At 44.6% G+C, this 21,414-nt stretch overlaps 1 protein-coding gene across 1 annotated transcript in view; it reads right to left on the bottom strand.

The window, feature by feature from the left end:
* Positions 1-1,285: 1,285 nt before the first annotated feature.
* Positions 1,286-21,414, bottom strand: part of LOC134799026 (microtubule-associated protein futsch-like) — a 233,614-nt gene continuing 213,485 nt past the window's right edge. Inside the window, exons 10-11 of the mRNA XM_063771447.1 lie at positions 4,198-21,250; positions 1,286-4,111 (exon numbers count right to left, since the gene is read on the bottom strand). Of these exons, the coding sequence (XP_063627517.1) occupies positions 3,942-4,111; positions 4,198-21,250 (17,223 nt within the window). The 3' untranslated portion in view covers positions 1,286-3,941. The remainder of the gene's footprint in view (positions 4,112-4,197; positions 21,251-21,414) is intronic.

Genomic DNA, 21,414 nt, shown 5'->3' with positions numbered 1-21,414 from the left:
TTCTTCTTACGTTGCCGAAAATCAGGTTTAAACTGTGACTAGGTAGATACCTACCTATACAGATGTAGTGCATAATTGTTTTCCATCGTACTTCCTCGGAAACGTTCGTATTTGTCATGCTACTTCAGTCAACCGAGGCTCACTGAAATAGCAAGACACGTTCGTACGTTTCCGTGAAAATACGATGGAATATAATTATGCACTGTTCTGAGCATGTTCAATGTATAAAGATCATCAGTATGAGTATAATTTATTAATTAGTTACTTTGTGATGTTTGGCTCTATTTTTTTATTAGGCTGTTTGGTTTGAGAGTCACAATTTAAACCTATCTTATTGTCTGTACAAATAAAATCTATAGAAAAAGTAGGTTTGTAAATACTTTATGTTATAACAAGTACCGAGCTATTGTAAAACGCCTGTTGGTTGGTTATATCAATGTGTTGATTATATAACTTTGCGGATTAAATCAGCGTAGGCGCATGAGTATTGATCTTTTGACATATGTCATGTTCTTAGCCAAAGGAATTGACCGTAGTTATGCAGAAAAAGACCAACTCAATTTTTTTATCAATGCAGAAAGCGACCAAAGCTATTGAGTTAGGGTGTAAGTCACTTTGACAAAAATAAAAAGTTGGTCGCTTTCTACAGAACTACATTATAGTTCGTTTTTTAGCATTAGAAAAAGACTACGCGATTTTGACGTGTCTTTTAATCGAAAAACGCTTTTTAAAAATCAGTAACTATTACTTAAGAATGTAAATAATCATATTTGTTACATATTTGCCGTGACATTTTTCAAAAGTGTTTTTCAATAAAAAGACACGTCAAGATTGTTTACCTTTTTAGTTTTTTCCAATGCTAAAAAACGAGCTATAGTTTAGAATAAGCTCAGTACTTGCCTTAACGATAATGTCAATGTCACTAAACTATTTATGACATAGTTTACTGTCAACTTTAAAAATAAGAATATAGGAACTTCAAATATGTCTCTTACATTTTCAAAAGTAATTTATATTTGTTGCATTTTTAATAAGTATATATTTAGGGAAAATGTGTAAAAATTTTTTGGTGCAAAGGTGTTTAAGCCTTTTGGAATAGAGTGCACAAGTGCCAGGTAAATATGTCATAAATGTTTATTGGCCATTGTCATTTAGCATTGGACTGATGTTGACATTTTTGGATCGATACAAAATATTTCCTTATTCATACTTATTGGACATCTGCCCGATAAAATAATACAATCCAATACAAGCTGACAATCCACCAGCCGAAAAAATAACAACATTTAATAATTTCAATAATGATTTATTTACCAGAGCTATTGATGTTCACTAAGCTGATACAATCTTAATTTTAAATAACATTTTATTATTTCTAATAGTATGCATTAATTAGTTAAAGTTCTAGCTATAAAATACAATATTTTGGGCCAGGCTTTCGCCTAACTTAAGCTGATTGGTATTCTTTTAAATTTATTTAATTTGCTAATATTACCGGCATACTCAAAGTATGCTGGTTTTTCAGCAACTCGACCAGTTTATTTTGACATTAGATTTTAAACAGTCATCTCCACGTCAGAGGTCGAAAGATAATGCTCATATTTTACAGAAATGTTAAAAGAATATCAATCAAGGCCGAGAAGCCTAGAAACAATACAATAACTATGAAGCAGATTCGCCTTACGATCTTTAATACGACGAACTAAGGTATGACCATCCATGTCCCTGTTTAGTCCCCTACTTAGCATAAACTCACAGAAAACAATATTGTGCTCACATCAACCGACACACAAACACATATACCGATATAATAAACCTTAAACAAAACTATCAACGCAAAAAATAAATATAGAGTACCATTCTTTATATTACCTGTTTCCATCTTCAAGAACATAAGTTGTAACATCTTTAACAATGATTTTGTCATTGCCTTGATCTACTTCCTATGAATTTGAAGATGTAAATTGTTTAATAGCATTTTTAAATTTATTCTTTTATTTTTTTGTTAGATTGTGCTGGTGCTTGCTTTCTTTATCCACTATTAGAGGTTGGCAAAGTAAGCGACAACGGTGTTTCGATCGGCTTAATACTATGGATGACTTAAAATTAATTGACTGAAAATTTTCATTCATCAATCCTTAAAATGAAAATAAGTCCCCTTCATGAATACACACTCGATTATATCGGGCCGTTGCAAGGCAGTGGGTAGGCGTTGGGTAAACATTTATAGTGTTTTAACAAAGAACAGATTTCGTTTATACTATATAATTAAGGTAAAGAAGGTACATCGGACCTCGGGAAGCTAGCAGCTTATATCTAGATGGTAAAATAATGATGAGTTCATTAGTTCATATCACATTCGCACACATCCGACATGCGGTAATTGAAAAATAATCTAATGGAGTTATTTTAAAGGTAGTTACTATAATTACATGAGGATTTCGTTTTGGAAACGCTTTTAGAAACTCTAGAACTCAACGGCTTGATCCAGTCTTGCTGAGAACATTTAAACTCATTTCGTGACATAATCGTAATGTTGTTTCAAATGTGCTCGGCAAGAATGGAGGGCCTTAGGAACAAAATAACAACTACCTTCTTAGATATTTGGATCGCGACTAGAAATTTGTAAACGATAGGCCAAAAAATCGCCAATAAAATTTTAACGCAAGAGATTCAACTATCACGGTTGACTTCGAAAGTATAACATCGTTATAACTATGTCACAGTTAAACTTCGGCACAACAAGCAAATCACAAACAAAGGTAAATAGAGTGTTCAATTTGTAATAGTCCTACTAAAACATTTACTTTATAATGGGTTAAGCTCTCTACCTAATGATTTAGGCTCACTGGTGTCAGGGGTGACGGGAGCGGCTGGGTAAGGATATATTCTATCTAACGCCTTCCGCGATTGTGGTCCTTTCAAATGCTGAATCTAATTCCTTAAAGCCAACGAGTATCATTCGATGTGCGGAAGACGTTGATTAGTAAAAAATCTGAACTAAAGCGAAAGGAAGGCAGGATGACAGCCGCTATACCGACAACAAGCGAGGAAAGTTTAGAAATGCAGGATTTTTCCAAACTATCAACGCTTGTTCCAATATAAAATGCTTTGTGCTCAGCGGCTTATCGATTCAGTCGTTCATCGCAAAGCTCGAGTGGAAAACAGTGGCTGAAAATCTTAAAGATACATCAGGTCGGCCGCGCCTCCTCGTCACCCCGACGTAACAATAGTGTTCACGACTAACAATTATTACATGTGGCTAGTTCTAAATCTAGCCTCAAATCTTTAATCGTCTTTTTAAGACAGTTAATACGCTTTATTTAAAATTTCATCCTAATTAAGGTACTTGTCGATTGTCGACGCATCCTGACGTCCATGTCAAGCCTTAACACAAATTGGCGTGCAAGCTAGTTTGTACAACTATTAAAATTTCACAAATGCGATAGCAAAATAATTTGTCAAAAATTTTGATATTCGCACAAGCGGTTTTCGGCTAAACAATATGGACTGGTTACGCTAAATATCGTGTATAAAAGCACTACCGATTGTATAGACCAAATTCAAAAATATCGTCAGAAATATATTTTAAATGGCATGTACTGTTATCGATGAAGCTACTAGAAAACAGTTTAGAAAAAAATGGACGTTTCTGTTCTTAGGTCGAAAATTTGGTATTGACTTTCAAAAATTGGATGCGGTTAAGGATTCGGCCCGTTGTTCGGCACGCCACAGCACTATAACTATGATTTTATCAAACTCTTCTGCAGTCTCTTGATTGCATTCAAATATCACAAAGTCATTGGGGTTACTATTTGCAAGCGTCTCATTCGAAGTAGTGGGCTCTGAGCGCGGCGCTATACTCTGCCTCCATTTTTCCTGGCGCCGGCTGTGGTTGGGGCTCACTTCTTGGATGAGAACGCCACAAATAGACCCGACACCTAGAATTCGAGTCTGTAGGCGGCGCAGGAGGTCTCGTGGTCCTGGAGGTTGATGGTGCAGCGGGAGGCGGAGGGCGAGAGGTCGATCTTGTACTTCTCGAGGGCCTCCTCGTTCTCTGTTACCCAGTAGCCGAGGACGTCGGTGTCGTAGGTCGGGATAATCGTCACTTCTGGAAAAATTAACGCAAAATGTATATTCGTTGAAAAAAGTTAAATAAATAAATGACGATTTTAAATGTAAAACCACAACACTTACCTAAATCTTTGTCTTCCCAAGTCTTCTTCGCGTCTAACAAGGCATTGTAAATCTCCTTCGACGGCTCAGTACCCGAGAACACGTAGTACCTCGCGCGCACCCGTTTGAAGAACTCCATAGCGGAATAGTAGGAGTTTCCATGATGAGGTACATACGTCAACTCCATGTAAACTGGAGCTACTGCCTTCTTCTTACTAGGAGACTCCGTTATTCTGCTCTTGGCCTCTTTACTCTTCTCTTGGTTGAGTTTATTCTTGTTCGCAACTGAGCTAGCTTGTTTCTTAGGAGTGCTCTTACCATCCACAGGCGGCATAATAGGACTAGGTAAACCTAAAGGCTTACCCCACGACTCTATTGGGTCTTTAGATTTACTTTCGCTGCTGAATTCGTGCTTTTCTGTTTTAGATTCTTGTTTGGAACTCGAGGTAGATGTTTCAGTTTTCTTTACTTCAGATTTAACATCTTTCAACGTTAAAGTTTCTTCCTTTGATGATTTAGTTTGTGTAACACTCGAGTGACTTTGTTCACCTAGTTCATATTTAGCGGTAATATTTGAAATAACTTCTGATCCACTAACTTTTTTGTGCTCTTCGATTGCCTTTTCGAAATGTTCGTCTGCTTCCCTCAGGAAAGTGGCATCAGATTTTACTATTCGCTGTGTTACTTCAGATTTTAGTTTTTCATGAGTCAAGAAATCCTCAGTTAATTTGGATAAAGGTCTCTCAATCGTATGGAATTCTGTTTTTATCTCCGAGTGACTAGAAGATGTGCAGGAATCATCTTCAGGTAACTGTCCATAGATCGATGTTGACATCGGGTCAGTCGCTGTATTGTAATGCTTTTCGAGTACCATTTCTTCGTTTAGTTCTTGATGTTTTGGTTCTAATTCAAAACTGAGGTTTGACCTGGGTGAGTGTGCTACTTGTGACTTTGTACTACTTGGGCTGCCAGGTCCGTCATCGTCACTGTAGTACATGCCGCTACTTTCTGTTGTCCCCCAAACTTGAGCAGCTGCCCTCGACCCTCTAGAACTAATATCTGATGGCGGTGATGAAATCCCAGCGTGATCCAAGTCGTCACTAGCTGCAGACGAACTGCGCATATCACCTGTCTTCGAAGATAGTTTTGAGAACGACTTTTCACTTTCTCCTCGATCTATTGTTTCTTCATATTCTTCTTTGATTTCCGAAATTGTGGTTTTAGTTGATTTAGTCGTTTTTGTCACACCGTCGCTGCCTTTGCTTACCGTCGTCGTTTCAACTGTGACCTTCATCTTTTCAGGGCTAATTACCTCTTTGGTAGTTACTACGGTTATTGTTTGAGTTATTTCATTATCGCCCTCTTTAATCACTTTTGTATACGTGTCTGTGTCAGTAGTCATTTCGCCTACGGGTGATCGCTGTTTTTTGGGTTTGGTTTCAGGCTTTGGTTCTTCCTTTTGCGCTAAAGGTAATTTTTCAAGACTTGGTTTTGCTTCCGATACAGGTTGCTTTTCAATTTCTTCTAATTCTTCTGGTGTCCAGTCGTCAAGCCCAGTTCCAATAGGCAGATAAGTAATTTGAGTTCTTACGTCCTTTGTCGTTTCGATTGAGCCATCTTCCTGAGCATTTTCTGTCAAGGTCTCTGTGACAGTTTTAACTGCTATTTCATTCGTTTCATTGTTTTTTAATTCTTCTTTCGTCACATATGTAGTGACTGTTTGAGTAACTTTACGTCCATGGTCAGTAACGATATTTGTCTTTTTATCTACCGAAGTTTTAATTTTGCCAGTGGAATGGAGTCCTTGTAAAGCTGCCTGTAAATCACTATCTGATGTTTTCTGGAATTCTGAAATAGTGATCTTGACGTCCTTAGTAGTTTCTGTGGAACCATCTGGATATTCGTCAACAGTAATCGTTTCTACGGTCGTTCTTATTCGTTTTATGCTCTTGTCTACACTGGCCAGTGTTTCTTTCTTAGTTTTAGTGGTAATTGTGCGTTTAATTGTTACTATTCCTTGCTTAATTACTTCATTCTTAACATCTGATTCTTCAGTCATATCTTCTACAATCTCCGTATCATCTATATATGTTTCCGTTATTTCTGCGTCATCTTGAGCTACCTGTGGCGTTTTAAGAAAAACGTCGGCAATCGATATTTTTTCACTCTTTTTGGTTACTACTGTGCCATCGGGGTGTTCATCTTCTACAACCGTTCTAATAGTAGTTTTTACTTTCCTCGAATGTGTCTCAGCATTCTCAAATTCTTGCCTTATAGTGGTAATGGTGGTTTTCCTAACAATAAAAACGCCATTTTCGGTAATTTCTTCCGTTTCTGAACTTGTGTGCTCGTCTGGCTTTCCAACAGGAGTAAGACCTACTAGATTTTCGTCAAAGGTTTCAGTACTGTAGTCAGCAACAGAAAGCCTGACGTCTTTAGAAACTTCTGTAGTTCCATTTGGAAGGTTAGTTTCGGTGAGTACTTCAACGGTTGTTCTAATCTTCTTCTTAGATCCATCAGATGATGCCAATATTTCTTTAGTAGTGGTAGTGGTGATGATTTGTTTCACTTGTTTTCCATCTCGCATCACTACTGTCTCTTTAGTATCGACATCTACTGATTTATCTTCTACTTGAGGGAAGTCAGTGAGGTCTACTTGAGGAGCATCTATTTCGATATCATTTATGGCAGTGCTTACATCTACCGTGGTTTTTGCAGATCCATCAGGATATCGGTCAGTTGTCGTGACAGTCGTTACAGTTTTGATTTTCTTTATTGCTCCATGACTATTGGAGTATTTTGTTTTTACAATTCTGGTAACGACTGTTCTCTTTATAACTAAGTTTTTCTCTTTTATTTCCTCAGTTTCTGTAGACTCCGTTTCCTCAGGCTCTCCTTCTGGATACAACTCCGATAGTATAGCTTCTACTTGGCCATCATCACCCATTTCATCAGCAGTGTCTATGGGCACACTCTCACTTAAACCTTGAACTTTCATAACTTGAGTAGTTTCCAGGTTTTCCTCAACGATAGACACTTTTTCAGTTGTTTTCGTAATAACAGAGCCATCAGGATGTTCATCTTCAATTCTAGTAATTACGGTAGTCTTAATTCTTTTGACGTTCTTCCCCTTATTATGGAATTCTTCTTTAATCGTTGTGACGGTAGTTTTACGTTTAATAGTTATTCCATTGTCTGTAACATTTTCGACTGCTGTAGTTACATTTTCTAATGGCTTCCCAATTTGCTCGTAGTTTTCAGTTTCCTCATCAGTTGATTCTAGCTCATAATCAGATACAGATACCCTTACATCTTTGGTGATTTCTGTAACACCATTAGGTAAATGAGTCTCGGTCACAGTTTCAACTGTTGTTTTGACTTTTTTCCTACTTTTGTCTTCAGATGACAAAATTTCTTTAGTTGTCGTTGTTGTTATAACTTGCAATACACTTTTCTCATTCCTGACGACACTTTTCTCCTGTTTGTCTACAGTAACTGACTTATCGACTACCGTATAATCTGCAAGTTCAAGTGAATCGACTGCTTCTTCCCCTTCTGCTTCTATGTCTGTAATAGATGTACTGCCATCTACTTTAGTACGAGAAGAACCATCGGGGTAATTGTCTGTAGTAGTTACAGTTGTAACAGTTTTGAATTTCCTAGGAGTTCCATGGCTATCGGCATACGTCGTTTTAATAACCTTGGTGACTATAACTCGCTTGATAATGAATGTATCTTGTTTCACTTCTTCAGAATCAACTGATTCTGTTTCTTCGGGTTGTCCAATAATAGATAAATTACTAAGGGCTTGTTCTATATTGCTTGTATCCGCGACTGGCTCCTCAGTTTTAACTTCAACATTTCTTTGTACATCTTTAGTACCATCGGGGCGTTCCTTTGTAATAGTAGTTTCAACTGTTGTACGTATTTTCTTGGTTTCATTAACTTTTAGTGTTTCTTTTTTGGTCACAGTAGTGACAGTTTCCATAACATCAACATTATTTTCCTTTACTATGCGTTTGCTTACGTCGGTATCTATAGTAGTTGTTTCAACGTCATCATCGGATTCATCTGATTCCGAAATATACTGAACTTGAGCGGGCAAATCAGAGGTTACGGAAGACTCATCTTTCCTAGTTTCTTTAGTTTGGCTACTTGTTTCAGTTTCAGACTTATCACTTTCGAGGTAGAGTTTATCTATTCTACTATCTTTGGCATATAAATCCATTTGTGAGGTAGATTTAAGACTGGAAGAACATTCCGACAGTAAAGTTTGAGTATCTGTCGTAGTGATAGTTGAACCATCTGACCCCTTGCTCAGTGTTGTTGTTTCTATGGTTGTCTTAATATTTTGTGGTGTACCATCTTCCCTTGAAATCACTTCTTTAGTCGTTACAGTAGTTATTGTTTGAGTTACAACATTCTCACCTTCTTTGATGATTTTGGTAACAGTATCAGTTTCTGTCTTTATTTTACCCATGTTTTGCATAAGAGACATGAGATCTGATTCACTTTCAGCTGCTGAATCCTTAATCGGTTTCGATACTTTCTCAGTGGACGTTGAAATCCTTTGAGTCAATACGTCTTCACCTACATGAACTACTTTGGTTATAGTTTCTTCGGTGCCATCAGATTTATCGTAAGTAACTTCGCTTTGAACACCTTCACTTACTTTGATATCTTGAAAACTGCTGGGAGTTTTTGGTAACGGGCTGACAGGTACTGTAGGTGGTGTAGATACTCTATCGCCCTCAGAATAAACTAGTAAGGATTCCATTCCCTCGGTCTTAATTCCTTGTTGTACTATGTCATCACTAAATGCTTTATGAATTGATTCCATGAACTGCACAGCATCATCTTTGATATGCGTTAGTCCATCACCTTTCGACATCAACTGATCAATATCCAAAGGAATGCTATGGACTCCAGAATCTGATGCTTCAGAAAGAGGTATTTCGTCTTTTGGAGATCCCAACTCTGTTCTTGTAGAGTCAGGAACTGTTTTAGACACTTCCATTTCTTTTAATGTAGATGTATACGATTCGTCGCTGAATCTACTCAATCTGCTGCTACTGATAGATTGTAATGTTTCAGAATCAGAAAACATTTTAGATCGTTTGTCTTTTTCGGTAGTTTCGAAACTATATTTTTCTTCTAAACTAACTTCTTTGGAAACGTCTTCTGATGAATCATGCAATGTCATACTATCTCTGTCTACGCCACTGTCAATTGTAGATATTGATGATAATATATCTGATGCGTCTCTTAGCTTTTCATTCTCTATTGATCTCTTTTTGATAGAATGAGATTTAGTTTCCTCGCTAGTTGATTTATGGCTAGTTTCGTGTAAAGAGGACTCGTGTTTTGAAAACATGTCAGTTTTCAATGTTTGCTTACTCCCACTAATTGATCGTTCTTCGTGTAAATCTTTCCTAGACTCCATACTAGAGTAACTTTCATCAGATTCTGTTACATGGCTAATGCTTTCAACTGTATGTTCTTTGTCTGATTCCGATGTCATTTTTGAGTCAGACGTAGATTCTAATTTTATGCTTTTAACTGCTTTATCCTTCTCATCTATATCTTTTTCGTCAGCTGTCATTTCCTTTGTTTCCTTTCCAGAAACTTTGGGTTCTTTACCTACTTCAGTCATAAGTGGTTTTGTTTCTGACGCGGTAAATGGCTTTTCTTCGTCCACTTTTTCAGAAGAGCTAATAATTGTTTCTTCTGACTTATCAGTACTTGGAGTAGTGTCAACCGATGTTTCAATGTCAAGTTTTTTAGATTTGTCAGGAGTGGAAATCTTTTTATCAGGTACATCCTTTTCACTATGCGACGGTAATGGAGTCGAAGCCAGATCTAGTGGTGCCTTTTCTGATATGATCTTATCAGACAGCGTCGGACTAATTGCCTGTCGGACTAATGGGGCGTTATCATATAGTATTGGGCTAGCTGCCTTATCAGAGGGTGTTGGGCTAGGTGCCTTTTCTGACGGGACTAGGCTAGGTGCTCGTTCAGATGGTACTTTCTCCGATAGTGTAGGGATAGGTGCCTTTTCAGATGCCAGATCTGAGGGAGTTGGACTTGGCGCCTTGTCTGACGGTACCGGAATAGCCATTTTTTCAGGGACCTTGTTAGCGGCCGTGTCCTTTGGTTTACCAATATCAGCAATCAACTTATCAAGAGCTGGATCAACTAGTTCTTGTATCACGGCACTGGATACGATACCCTCCAGATTATGCACGCTTGTCTGGCAAATAGTTTCTTCGACGGGTTTGTCTGATTTAGATGAAGGTGTTGGACTAGGTACCTGATCAGATGGAGCCTTGTCAGACGGTGTAGGGCTTAGTACTTTTTCTGAAAGTGTCTTGTCAGATGGCACGGGGCTAGGAGCCTTTTCCGATGGAATCAAACATTCAGCTCTTGATGATGGTGCTTTTTCTGATGAAGTTGGGCTAGGAACCTTCTCTGATGGGGCTTTCTCTGATGGTATTGGACTTTGTGCCTTTTCCGAAGGTGCTTTTTCAGACGGTGTGGGACTTAAAGCCTTTTCTGATAGTGCTTTTTCCGACGGTACTGGGCTGTGTGCATCTGAAAGAGCTTTGTCAGAAGGCACGGGGCTGAATGCTTTTCCGGACGGTGCCTTGTCAGATGGTACTGTGCTTGGAGCCTTCTCTGAAGGAACCGTGTCAAATGGTACTGGGCTGGGAGCTTTCTCTGATGGAGCCTTGTCAGAAGGCACAGGACTTACTGCTTTTACTGAAGGTGCCTTCTCAGATGGTATCGGGCTTAAAGTCTTCTCTGACGGTGCCTTGTCAGATGGTACCGGACTTGAAGCCTTCTCTGATGGAGCCTTGTCAGATGGTACCGGGCTGGAAGCGTTTTCTGACGGTGCCTTGTCAGATGGTACCGGGCTTGAAGCCTTCTCTGATGAAGCCTTGTCAGATGGTACAGGGCTTGCTGCTTTCTCTGAAGGTACTTTTTCAGACGGAGCAGGGCTAGGTCCTTTGTCCGAAGGTACTGGGCTAATGGCTTTCTCAGATGGTGCCTTGTCAGACGGCGCAGGGCTGGGTGCTTTGTCCGAAGGTACTAGGCTAAGGGCTTTCTCAGATGGAGCTTTGACAGATGGTACCGGGCTGGAAGCCTTCTCTGATGGAGCCTTGTCAGATGGTACAGGGCTTGCTGCTTTCTCTGAAGGTACTTTTTCAGACGGAGCAGGGCTGGGTGCTTTGTCCGAAGGTACTGGGCTAAGGGCTTTCTTAGATGGTGCCTCCTCAGACGGCGTAGGGCTTAATGCTTTTTCAGATTCTTTATACGACGGTTCTGGACTTGGTGCAGATGGGGCCTTATCAGATGGCACTGGGCTAGGCGCTTTGTCCGAAGGTACTGGGCTAATGGCCTTCTCAGATAGAGCCTTTTCCAATAAGATTAAGCTACCTGGCGTTGGTATTGGGCCTGGAGCTTTGTCAGATGGTGCAGGACTAGTGGCTTTATCCGAAGGAGCTTTATCAGACGATGTAGGGCTTACTGCTTTTTCGAAAAGTACCTTATCAGATGGTACCGGGCTTGAAGCTTTCTTCGATGGAGCTTTGTCAGACGGTGCTTTCTCTGAAGGTGCTTTGTCAGACGGTGTAGGGCTCAATGGCCTTTCTGACGGAGCTTTTTCCGATGGTACTGGGCTAGATGCCTTTTCAGAAGGAACAGGGCTTGCTGCTTTATCTGATGCCTTTTCAGACGGAGCAGGACTGGGCGCTTTGTCAGAAGGCACTGGACTAAGAGCTTTTTCAGAAAGAGATTCCGATGGAGCTTTATCAGACGGAGCAGGACTTGGTGCCTTGTCAGATGGTGCCGCACTTGCCACTTTCTCCGAGGGGGTCTTGTCAGAGAGTACCGGGCTCGCCGCTTTCTCTGAGGGGGCCTTGTCAGATGGTACCGGGCTCGCCGCTTTCTCTGACGGGGCTTTGTCAGATGGTGCCGGGCTTGCGGCTTTCTTCGAGGGAGCCTTGTCAGATGGTACCGGACTTGCCGCTTTCTCCGAGGGGGCCTTGTCAGATGGTACCGGGCTTGCCGCTTTCTCTGAGGGGACTTTGTCAGATGGTACTGGGCTGGTAGATTTCTCTGAAGGCATCTTGTCAGATGGCGTTGGGCTTGGTGCCTTCTCTGATGGAGCCTTGTCAGAAGGGGTTGGGCTTGGTGCCTTTTCAGAGGGAGCCTTGTCAGACGGTGCTGGGACTGGAGCCTTATCTATGAAAGCCTTGTCAGATGGTTCTGAGCTTGGTACCTTCCCTGAAGCAGCTTTTTCAGGTGGTACTGGGCTCGGTGCCCTATCGGAGGGTGCTTTGTCAGATGGCGCTGGGCTTGGTGCCTGCTCTGAAGGAACCATTTCAGATGGTACTGAGCTTCGTGCCTTTTCGGAGGGAGCCTTGTCAGATGGCGCTGGGCTTGGTGCCTTCTCTGATGGAGCCTTGTCAGATGGTGTCGGGCTTGGTGCCTTCACTGATAGAGCCTTGTCAGATGGCGTTGGGCTTTGTGCCTTCTCTGACGGGGCCTTCTCAGATGGAACTGGACTTGATGATTTCTCTGAAGGGGCCTTATCTAATGACACAGATGTTCGTTTTTGTATTAAACTTGAACTAGTCGAAATCTCAGATGGCTCTGGGCTATGCTCGCATGGACTAGGTGCGTCTTCAGAAGGCACTTTATCAAATGGCATTGGACTACATATTTTTGCCTTTTCAGTCGCCATTGGACTAATCGGTTTCTCAAATGGCGTCTCGTCAGAAGTTTGAGTTAGTAGTTTTCCATGCTCCGTTGTTTCAGTACAAATAACATCAACTAGAGGTAAACTAGTTGGCTTTTCAACGGGTATGGGACTTGGAGCTTTGCCATCAAGTTTTTCTGTGGGCGCTGGGCTAATGGGCTTGTCAGATGGTGTGGGACTCAATGCTTTTTCAGAAAGCATTGGACTAGATGCTTTTCCTAAATGAACTTTGTCCGATGGTGTTGGGCTATGCGCCTTCTCAGAGGGCGCCTTGTCAGACGGTGTTGGACTATGTACCTTCTCGGAGGGGGCTTTATCAGATGTTACTGGGCTATATGCCTTCTCAGAGGGAGCCTTGTCAGATGGTACTGGGCTATGTGCCTTCTCAGAGGGAGCCTTGTCAGACGGTGTTTGGCTATGTACCATCTCAGAGGGAGCTTTGTCAGACGGTGTTGGGCTATGTGCCTTCTCAGAGGGAGCCTTGTCAGATGGTGTTGGGCTATGTGCCTTCTCAGAGGGAGCCTTTTCGGACGGTGTTGGGCTATGTACCTTCTCAGAGGGAGCCTTGTCAGACGGTGTTGGGCTATATGCCTTCTCAGAGGGAGCTTTATCAGATGTTACTGGGCTATATGCCTTCTCAGAGGGAGCCTTGTCAGATGGTACTGGGCTATGTGCCTTCTCAGAGGGAGCCTTGTCAGACGGTGTTTGGCTATGTACCATCTCAGAGGGAGCTTTGTCAGACGGTGTTGGGCTATGTGCCTTCTCAGAGGGAGCCTTGTCAGATGGTGTTGGGCTACGTGCCTTCTCAGAGGGAGCCTTGTCAGATGGTGTTGGGCTATGTGCCTTCTCAGAGGGCGCCTTGTCAGACGGTGTTGGGCTATGAACCTTCTCAGAGGTGGCTTTGTCAGATGGTACTGGGCTATGTGCCTTCTCAGAGGGAGCCTTGTCAGACGGTGTTTGGCTATGTACCTTCTCAGAGGGAGCTTTGTCAGACGGTGTTGGGCTATATGCCTTCTCAGAGGGAGCCTTGTCAGATGGTGTTGGGCTATGTGCCTTCTCAGAAGGCGCTTTGTCAGACGGTGTTGGGCTATGAACCTTCTCAGAGGGGGCTTTGTCAGATGGTACTGGGCTATGTGCCTTCTCAGAGGGAGCCTTTTCGGACGGTATTGGGCTATGTATCTTCTCAGAGGGAGCCTTGTCAGACGGTGTTGGGCTATATGCCTTCTCAGAGGGAGCCTTGTCAGATGGTACTGGGCTATGTGCCTTCTCAGAGGGAGCCTTGTCAGACGGTGTTGGGCTATGTGCCTTCTCAGAGGATGCCTTGTCAGACGGTGTCGGGCTATGTGCCTTCTCAGAGGGTGCCTTGTCAGATGGTACTGGGCTATGTGCCTTCTCAGAGGGAGCCTTGTCAGATGGTGTTGGGCTATGTGCCTTTTCAGAGGGCGCTTTGTCAGATGGTGTTGGGCTTTGTGCCTTCTCAGAGAGAGTTTTGTCAGATGGTACTGGGCTATGTGCCTTCTCAGAGGGAGCCTTGTCAGATGGTACTGGGCTATATGCCTTCTCAGAGGGAGCCTTGTCAGATGGTGTTGGGCTATGTGCCTTCTCAGAGGGCGCCTTGTCAGACGGTGTTGGGCTATGAACCTTCTCAGAGGGAGCCTTTTCGGACGGTATTGGGCTATGTATCTTCTCAGAGGGAGCCTTGTCAGACGGTGTTGGGCTATATGCCTTCTCAGAGGGAGCCTTGACAGATGGTACTGGGCTATGTGCCTTCTCAGAGGGAGCCTTGTCAGACGGTGTTGGGCTATGTGCCTTCTCAGAGGGTGCCTTGTCAGACGGTGTCGGGCTATGTGCCTTCTCAGAGGGTGCCTTGTCAGATGGTGCTGGGCTATGTGCCTTTTCAGAGGGCGCTTTGTCAGATGGTGTTGGGCTTTGTGCCTTCTCAGAGAGAGTTTTGTCAGATGGTACTGGGCTATGTGCCTTCTCAGAGGGAGCTTTGTCTGATGGTACGGGACTGGGAGCCTTTCCAGATGGTACAGGACTTGGTGCTTTCTCGGAGGGAGCCATGTCAGATGGTGTTGGGCTATGTGCCTTTTCAGAGGGCGCTTTGTCAGATGGTGTTGGGCTTTGTGCCTTCTCAGAGAGAGTTTTGTCAGATGGTACTGGGCTATGTGCCTTCTCAGAGGGAGCTTTGTCTGATGGTACGGGACTGGGAGCCTTTCCAGATGGTACAGGACTTGGTGCTTTCTCGGAGGGAGCCATGTCAGATGGTGTTGGGCTATGTGCCTTTTCAGATGGCGCTTCGTCAGATGGTGTTGGGCTATGTGCCTTCTCAGAGGGTGCCTTTTCAGATGGTTCTTTTTCTGAAGGCACTGGGCTAATTGCCTTGTCAGTCGGTGTCGGGCTATGAGCCTTTTCTGATGGCACTAAACTGGATGCTCTTTCAGAAGGTGCCTTTTCCGATAAAGTTGGGCTTGGTGCTTTTTCCGACGCTTTGTCAGAAGGTACAGGGCTTGGTGTTTTCCCTGATGTTGAAGTAATTTTTCCGTCATCGGTTTTAGTATCATCTTTGATGATTTCATGAATTCCATCGACAAACGATTCTTTTATAATGTGACTTATACCTTTTACACCGGATACCAATACGTCAACTATCCCATCTTTTTCCGTTGAAACTTTAGGGTCATCTCTATGCATGTATTGAGTTGATTCGAGTACATTAATTTTCTCAGAAACGACGGATTTTTCCTCAACATGGATTTCTTCAGAATGTGTCGCGTGCTGGGATGTCTTTATATGCTTTGTGATCACTTCCTGTTCTGATCTATCACTGAGAACCTCAGGGCTAGGAGGTTGTACATCAACTGACACGAGCATAGAAGGACTTAGATCTTTATCTGTTAATATATTGTCAGTCACAATTGAAATTGTATCTTTTTCAGCTGTTAATGATTTATCATCAAATGTAGGTTTTTCCGGACTAATCGCTCGTTCAGATTTTTTGGAGGGGATAGTAGCATCATCAGTTTTCTTTGTTTCTGGCGAAACAGGTGGCGTATTAGGCTCCACTTTGCCTACTTTATCTGTCGTACTAACCGGTTTATCGGAAGGCATGTCCTTCAAAACTTCTTCAATGGTCTTTTCTTTTGTAATTGAAGAAACAGTGACATCGGTTTTGTGAACCTTATCGTCAAATTGAGTCAACATGCTAGTAAGCATGAACTTTTCTTTGCCTGGTTCAATTAAATCTTCATCTACTAGATCAGGAGAGCCAGGCTCATCATAAATATCTGCCTCGTCTCCAAATGCCGCTATTTCAGTAGGCTTAGATGACTTATCATAAGGCACCAAGCTGGGTCTCTTTTCTGATAATGTAGGGCTAGGTGCCCTTTTTGACGAAACTAAGCTAGGTATCCTCTCAGACGGAGCCTTTTCTGATAAAGTTGGACTAGTCGCCTTCTCAGAAGGTACTGGGCTCGGTGCTTTCACTGATGGAGCCTTGTCAGAATGAACCGGGCTAGGGGCCTTCTCTGATGGAGCTGAGCTTGGCGCTTTCTCTGATGGAGCTTTGCCAGATGGAACCGGGCTTGGGGCCTTTTCTGATGGAGCCTTGTCAGAAGGAACCGGGCTAATGGCCTTCTCTGATGGAGCCTTGTCAGATGGAGCTGGGCTTAGCGCTTTCTCCGATGGAGCTTTGTCAGATGGAATCGGGCTTGGGGCCTTCTCTGATGGAGCCTTGTCAGAAGGAACCGGGCTAACGGCCTTCTCTGAGGAAGCCTCGTCAGATGGAACCGGGCTTGGGGCCTTCTCTGATGGACTCTTGTCAGAAGGAACCGGGCTAGGGGCCTTCTCTGATGGAGCCTTGTCAAAAGGAACAGGGCTAGGGGGCTTCTCTGATGGAGCCTTGTCAGATGGAGCTGGACTTGGCGCTTTCTCTGATGGAACCGGGCTTGGGGCTTTCTCTGATGGAGCCTTCTCAGAAGGAACAGGGCTATGCGCTTTCTCTGATGGAGCCTTGTCCGATGGAATCGGGCTAGGCGCTTTCACAGACGGGGCCTTGTCAGATGGTGCTGGGCTTGGTGCTTTCTCTGAAGGGACGAGACTAGGCGCTCTTTCAGATGGCGCCTTTTCTGATAATGTTGGACTTGGTGCCTTCTCAGATGGTACCGGACTGGACGCTTTTTCAGATGGGGCCTTTTCAGATAGAGCTTTGTCTGATGGCGTAGGACTTGGAGCTGTGTCTGATAGAATTAAGCTTCCTGCCCTCGAAGTCGGCGCTTTTTCTAACAGAGTCGGGCTTGGTGCTTTGTCAGAAGGTACTGGACTGTGTGCTTTCTCCGACGGGGCTTTTTCCGATGGTACGGGGCTTGGAGCCATTTCCGAGTGGGCCTTGTCAGAAAGAGCTTTGTCTGATGGCGTAGGGCTTGGAGCTAAATCTGATAGAATTAAGCTTCCTGCCCTCGAAGTCGGTGCTTTTCCTAATAGACTCGGGCTTGGCGCTTTGTCAGACGGTACTGGACTGTGTGCTTTCTCCGATGGTACTGGGCTTGGAGCCTTTTCTGATGGGGCCTTGTCAGAAGGAGCAGGGCTAGGCACTTTCTCAGACGGGGCCTTGTCAGATGGTGCTGGGCTTGGTGCTTTTTCTGAAGGGACGAGACTAGGCGCTCTTTCAGATGGCGCCTTTTCTGATAATGTTGGACTTGGTGCCTTCTCAGATGGTACCGGACTGGACGCTTTTTCAGATGGGGCCTTCTCAGATGGTACCGGGCTAGATGCCTTTTCAGATGGAGCTTTGTCTGATGGCGTAGGACTTGGAGCTGTATCTGACAGAATTAGGCTTCCCGCCCTCGAAGTCGGCGCTTTTTCTAACAGAGTCGGGCTTGGTGCTTTGTCAGACGGTACTGGACTGTGTGCTTTCTCCGACGGGGCTTTCTCCGATGGTACGGGGCTTGGAGCCATTTCCGAGGGGGCCTTGTCAGAAAGAGCTTTGTCTGATGGCGTAGGGCTTGGAGCTAAATCTGATATAATTAAGCTTCCTGTCCTCGAAGTCGGCGCTTTTCCTAATAGAGTCGGGCTTGGCGCTTTGTCAGAAGGTACTGGACTGTGTACTTTCTCCGATGGAACTGGGCTTGGAGCCCTTTCTGATGGGGCCTTGTCAGAAGGAGCTGGGCTAGGCACTTTTTCTGAAGGGACGAGACTAGGCGTTCTTTCAGATGGCGCCTTTTCTGATAATGTTGGACTTGGGGCCTTCTCAGATGGTACCGGACTGGATACTTTTTCAGATGGGGCCTTCTCAGATGGTACCGGGCTAGATGCCTTTTCAGATGGAACTTTGTCTGATGGCGTAGGGCTTGGAGCTAAATCTGATAGAATTAAGCTTTCTGCCCTCGAAGTAGGCGCTTTTTCTAACAGAGTCGGGCTCGGCCCTTTGTCAGACGGTACTGGACTGTGTGCTTTCTCCGACGGGGCTTTCTCCGATGGTACGGGGCTTGGAGCCATTTCCGAGGGGGCCTTGTCAGAAAGAGTTTTGTCTGATGGCATAGGGCTTGGAGCTAAATCTGATAGAATTAAGCTTCCTGCCCTCGAAGTCGGCGCTTTTCCTAATAGAGTCGGGCTTGGCGCTTTGTCAGACGGTACTGGACTGTGTGCTTTCTCCGATGGTACTGGGCTTGGAGCCTTTTCCGATGGGGCCTTGTCAGAAGGAGCAGGGCTAGGCGCTTTCTCAGACGGGGCCTTGTCAGATGGTGCTGGGCTTGGTGCTTTTTCTGAAGGGACGAGACTAGGCGGTCTTTCAGATGACGCCTTTTCTGATAATGTTGGACTTGGTGCCTTCTTAGATGGTACCGGACTGGATACCTTCTCAGATGGTACCGGGCTAGATGCTTTGTCAGATGGACCTTTGTCTGATGGTGTAGGACTTGGAGCTGTATCTGATAGAATTAAGCTTCCTTCCCTCAAAGTCGGTGCTTTTTCTAACTGAATCGGGCTTGGCGCTTTGTCAGACGGTACTGGACTGTACGCTTTTTCCGATGGTACTGGACTATGAGGCTCTGATGGGGCTTTCTCTGATGGGGCCTTCTCTGATGGCGCCTTTTCAGATGGTACTGGGCTTGGTGCTTTGTCAGATGGTACCGGACTGTGAACCTTATCAGATGGAGCTTTGTCTGATGGCGTAGGGCTTGGAGCTGCGTCTGATAGAATCAAACTTCCTGCTCTCGATGTCGGCGCTTCTAATAGAGGGCTAAAAGCTTTGTCAGACGGTACTGGACTGTGTGATTTCTCTGATGGGGCCTTCTCTGACGGGGCCTTCTCCGATGGGGTCTTGTCAGAAGGAACTGGACTGTGCGATTTGTCAGAAGGTACCTTATCTGACTTTTCCGATAAAGTTGGGCTTGGCGCCTTCTCGGATGGTACTGGGCTTGGTGCTTTGTCAGATGGGGTGTTTTCAGATGGCACTAGGCTAGGCGCCCGTTCTAAAGGCAGTTTTTCCGATAACGTTGGGCTAGGCGCCTTCTCGGATGGTACTGGGCTTGGTGCTTTGTCAGATGGGGTCTTTTCAGATGGCACTAGGCTAGGCGCCCGTTCTGAAGGCGCTTTCTCCGATAAAGCTGGGCTAGGCGCCTTCTCAGATGGTACTGGGCTTGGTGCTTTGTCAGATGGGGTCTTTTCAGATGGCACTAGGCTAGGCGCCCGTTCTGAAGGCGCATTTTCCGATAAACCTGGGCTAGGCGCCTTCTCAGATGGTACTGGCCTTGGCACTTTGTCAGATGGGGCCTTTTCAGATGGCACTAGGCTAGGCGCCCGTTCTGAAGGCGCTTTTTCCGATAAAGTTGGGCTAGGTGCCTTTTCTGACGGAACTGGGCTCGGTGCCTCCTCAGATTGGGCTTTTTCAGATGGTACGGGACTAGGGGCCTTGTCCGATGGCACTGGGCTATGCGCTTTGTCAGATGGAACTGGGCTTGCTGCTTTCTCCGATGGGGCCTTTTCTGATGGTTCTGGGCTTGATGCCTTTTCTGAAGGCACCTTTTCCAACAATGTTGGGCTCGGAGCCTTATCAGATGGTACTGGACTGATTGCTTTATCTGAAGGGGCCTTTTCTGACGGCGTCGGGCTTGTTGCTTTCTCTGAAGGAACAAGACTGGGTTTTCTCACAGATGGTGGCTTGTCTGACAATGTTGGGCTCGGAGCTTTGTCAGATGGTACTGGACTGATCGCTTTATCTGAAGGCGCCTTTTCAGATGGCTTAGGGCTTGTCGCTTCCTCAGTAGGAACAAGACTGGGCGCTCTCTCAGATGGTGCTTTTTCCGACAATATTGGGCTCGGAGCCTTATCAGATGGTACTGGACTAATTGCTTTATCTGAAGGGGCCTTTTCTGATGGCGCAAGGCTTGTTTCTTTTTCTGCTGGAACTGGGCTTGATGCCTTCTCCGAAGGAACTTTGTCTGATGGTGTTGGGCTAGGTGCCTTTTCCGAAGGCACTAGACTTGGTGCTAATTCAGAAGGAGCCTTCTCTGATAATGTGGGACTAGGGGCCTTATCAGATGGTACCGGGCTGGGCCCCCTCTCTGACGGTGCTAGGCTTGGTTTCCTTTCAGACGGTGCCTTCTCTGACAATGTGGGGCTATGCACTTTGTCAGATGGTTCTGGGCTTGGTGCCTTCTCAGATGGTGTAGGGCTTGGCGCCTTTTCTGATAGGGCTTTGTCAGAAGGTGTTGGACTTAATGCTTTCTCAGATGGTGCCTTTTCTGGAGGAATAAGGCTGGGTGCTCTCTCTGACGGCACTTTCTCTGATAATGTGGGGCTAGGTGCTTTGTCAGATGGAACAGGACTTGGTGCCTTTTCAGATGGGGCCTTCTCCGATGGTACTGGGCTAGGTGCCTTTTCCGAAGGGACTAGGCTAGGTGTTCTTTCAGAAGGCGCTTTTTCAGATAATGTGGGGCTAGGTGCTTTGTCAGATGGAACAGGACTTGGTGCCTTTTCAGATGTTACCGGGCTAGGTGCCTTTTCTGTAGGCGCTAGACTTGGTTTCCTTTCAGAAGGTGCCTTTTCTGATAATGCTGGACTAGGCGCTTTATCAGATGGCACAGGGCTGATTGCTGGCTCTGATGCCTTGTCAGATCGTACTAAATTTGGTGCCTTGTCTGATAATGTTGGGCTAGGAGCTGGTTCTGTTGGAGCTTGGCTTGGTTTCCTTTCAGAAGGTGCCTTCTCTGATAAAGTTGGGCTAGACGCCTTTTCTGACGGAGCCTTGTCAGACGGTACTGGGCTTGGTGCCTTCTCCGATGGGGCCTTTTCAGACGGTACTGAGCTTGGTGCCTCCTCCGATGGGACCTTTTCAGACGGTACTGAGCTTGGTGCCTTCTCCGATTGGGCCTTTTCAGACGGTACTGGGCTTGGTGACTCCTCCGATGGGGCCCTTTCAGACGGTACTGGGCTTGGTGCCTCCTCCGATGGGACCTTTTGAGACGGTACTGGGCTTG

Source organism: Cydia splendana, chromosome 17 (assembly GCF_910591565.1).
Source record: "Cydia splendana chromosome 17, ilCydSple1.2, whole genome shotgun sequence".
NCBI lineage: Eukaryota > Metazoa > Arthropoda > Insecta > Lepidoptera > Tortricidae > Cydia > Cydia splendana.
This window is presented reverse-complemented; position numbering and strand designations above follow the sequence as displayed.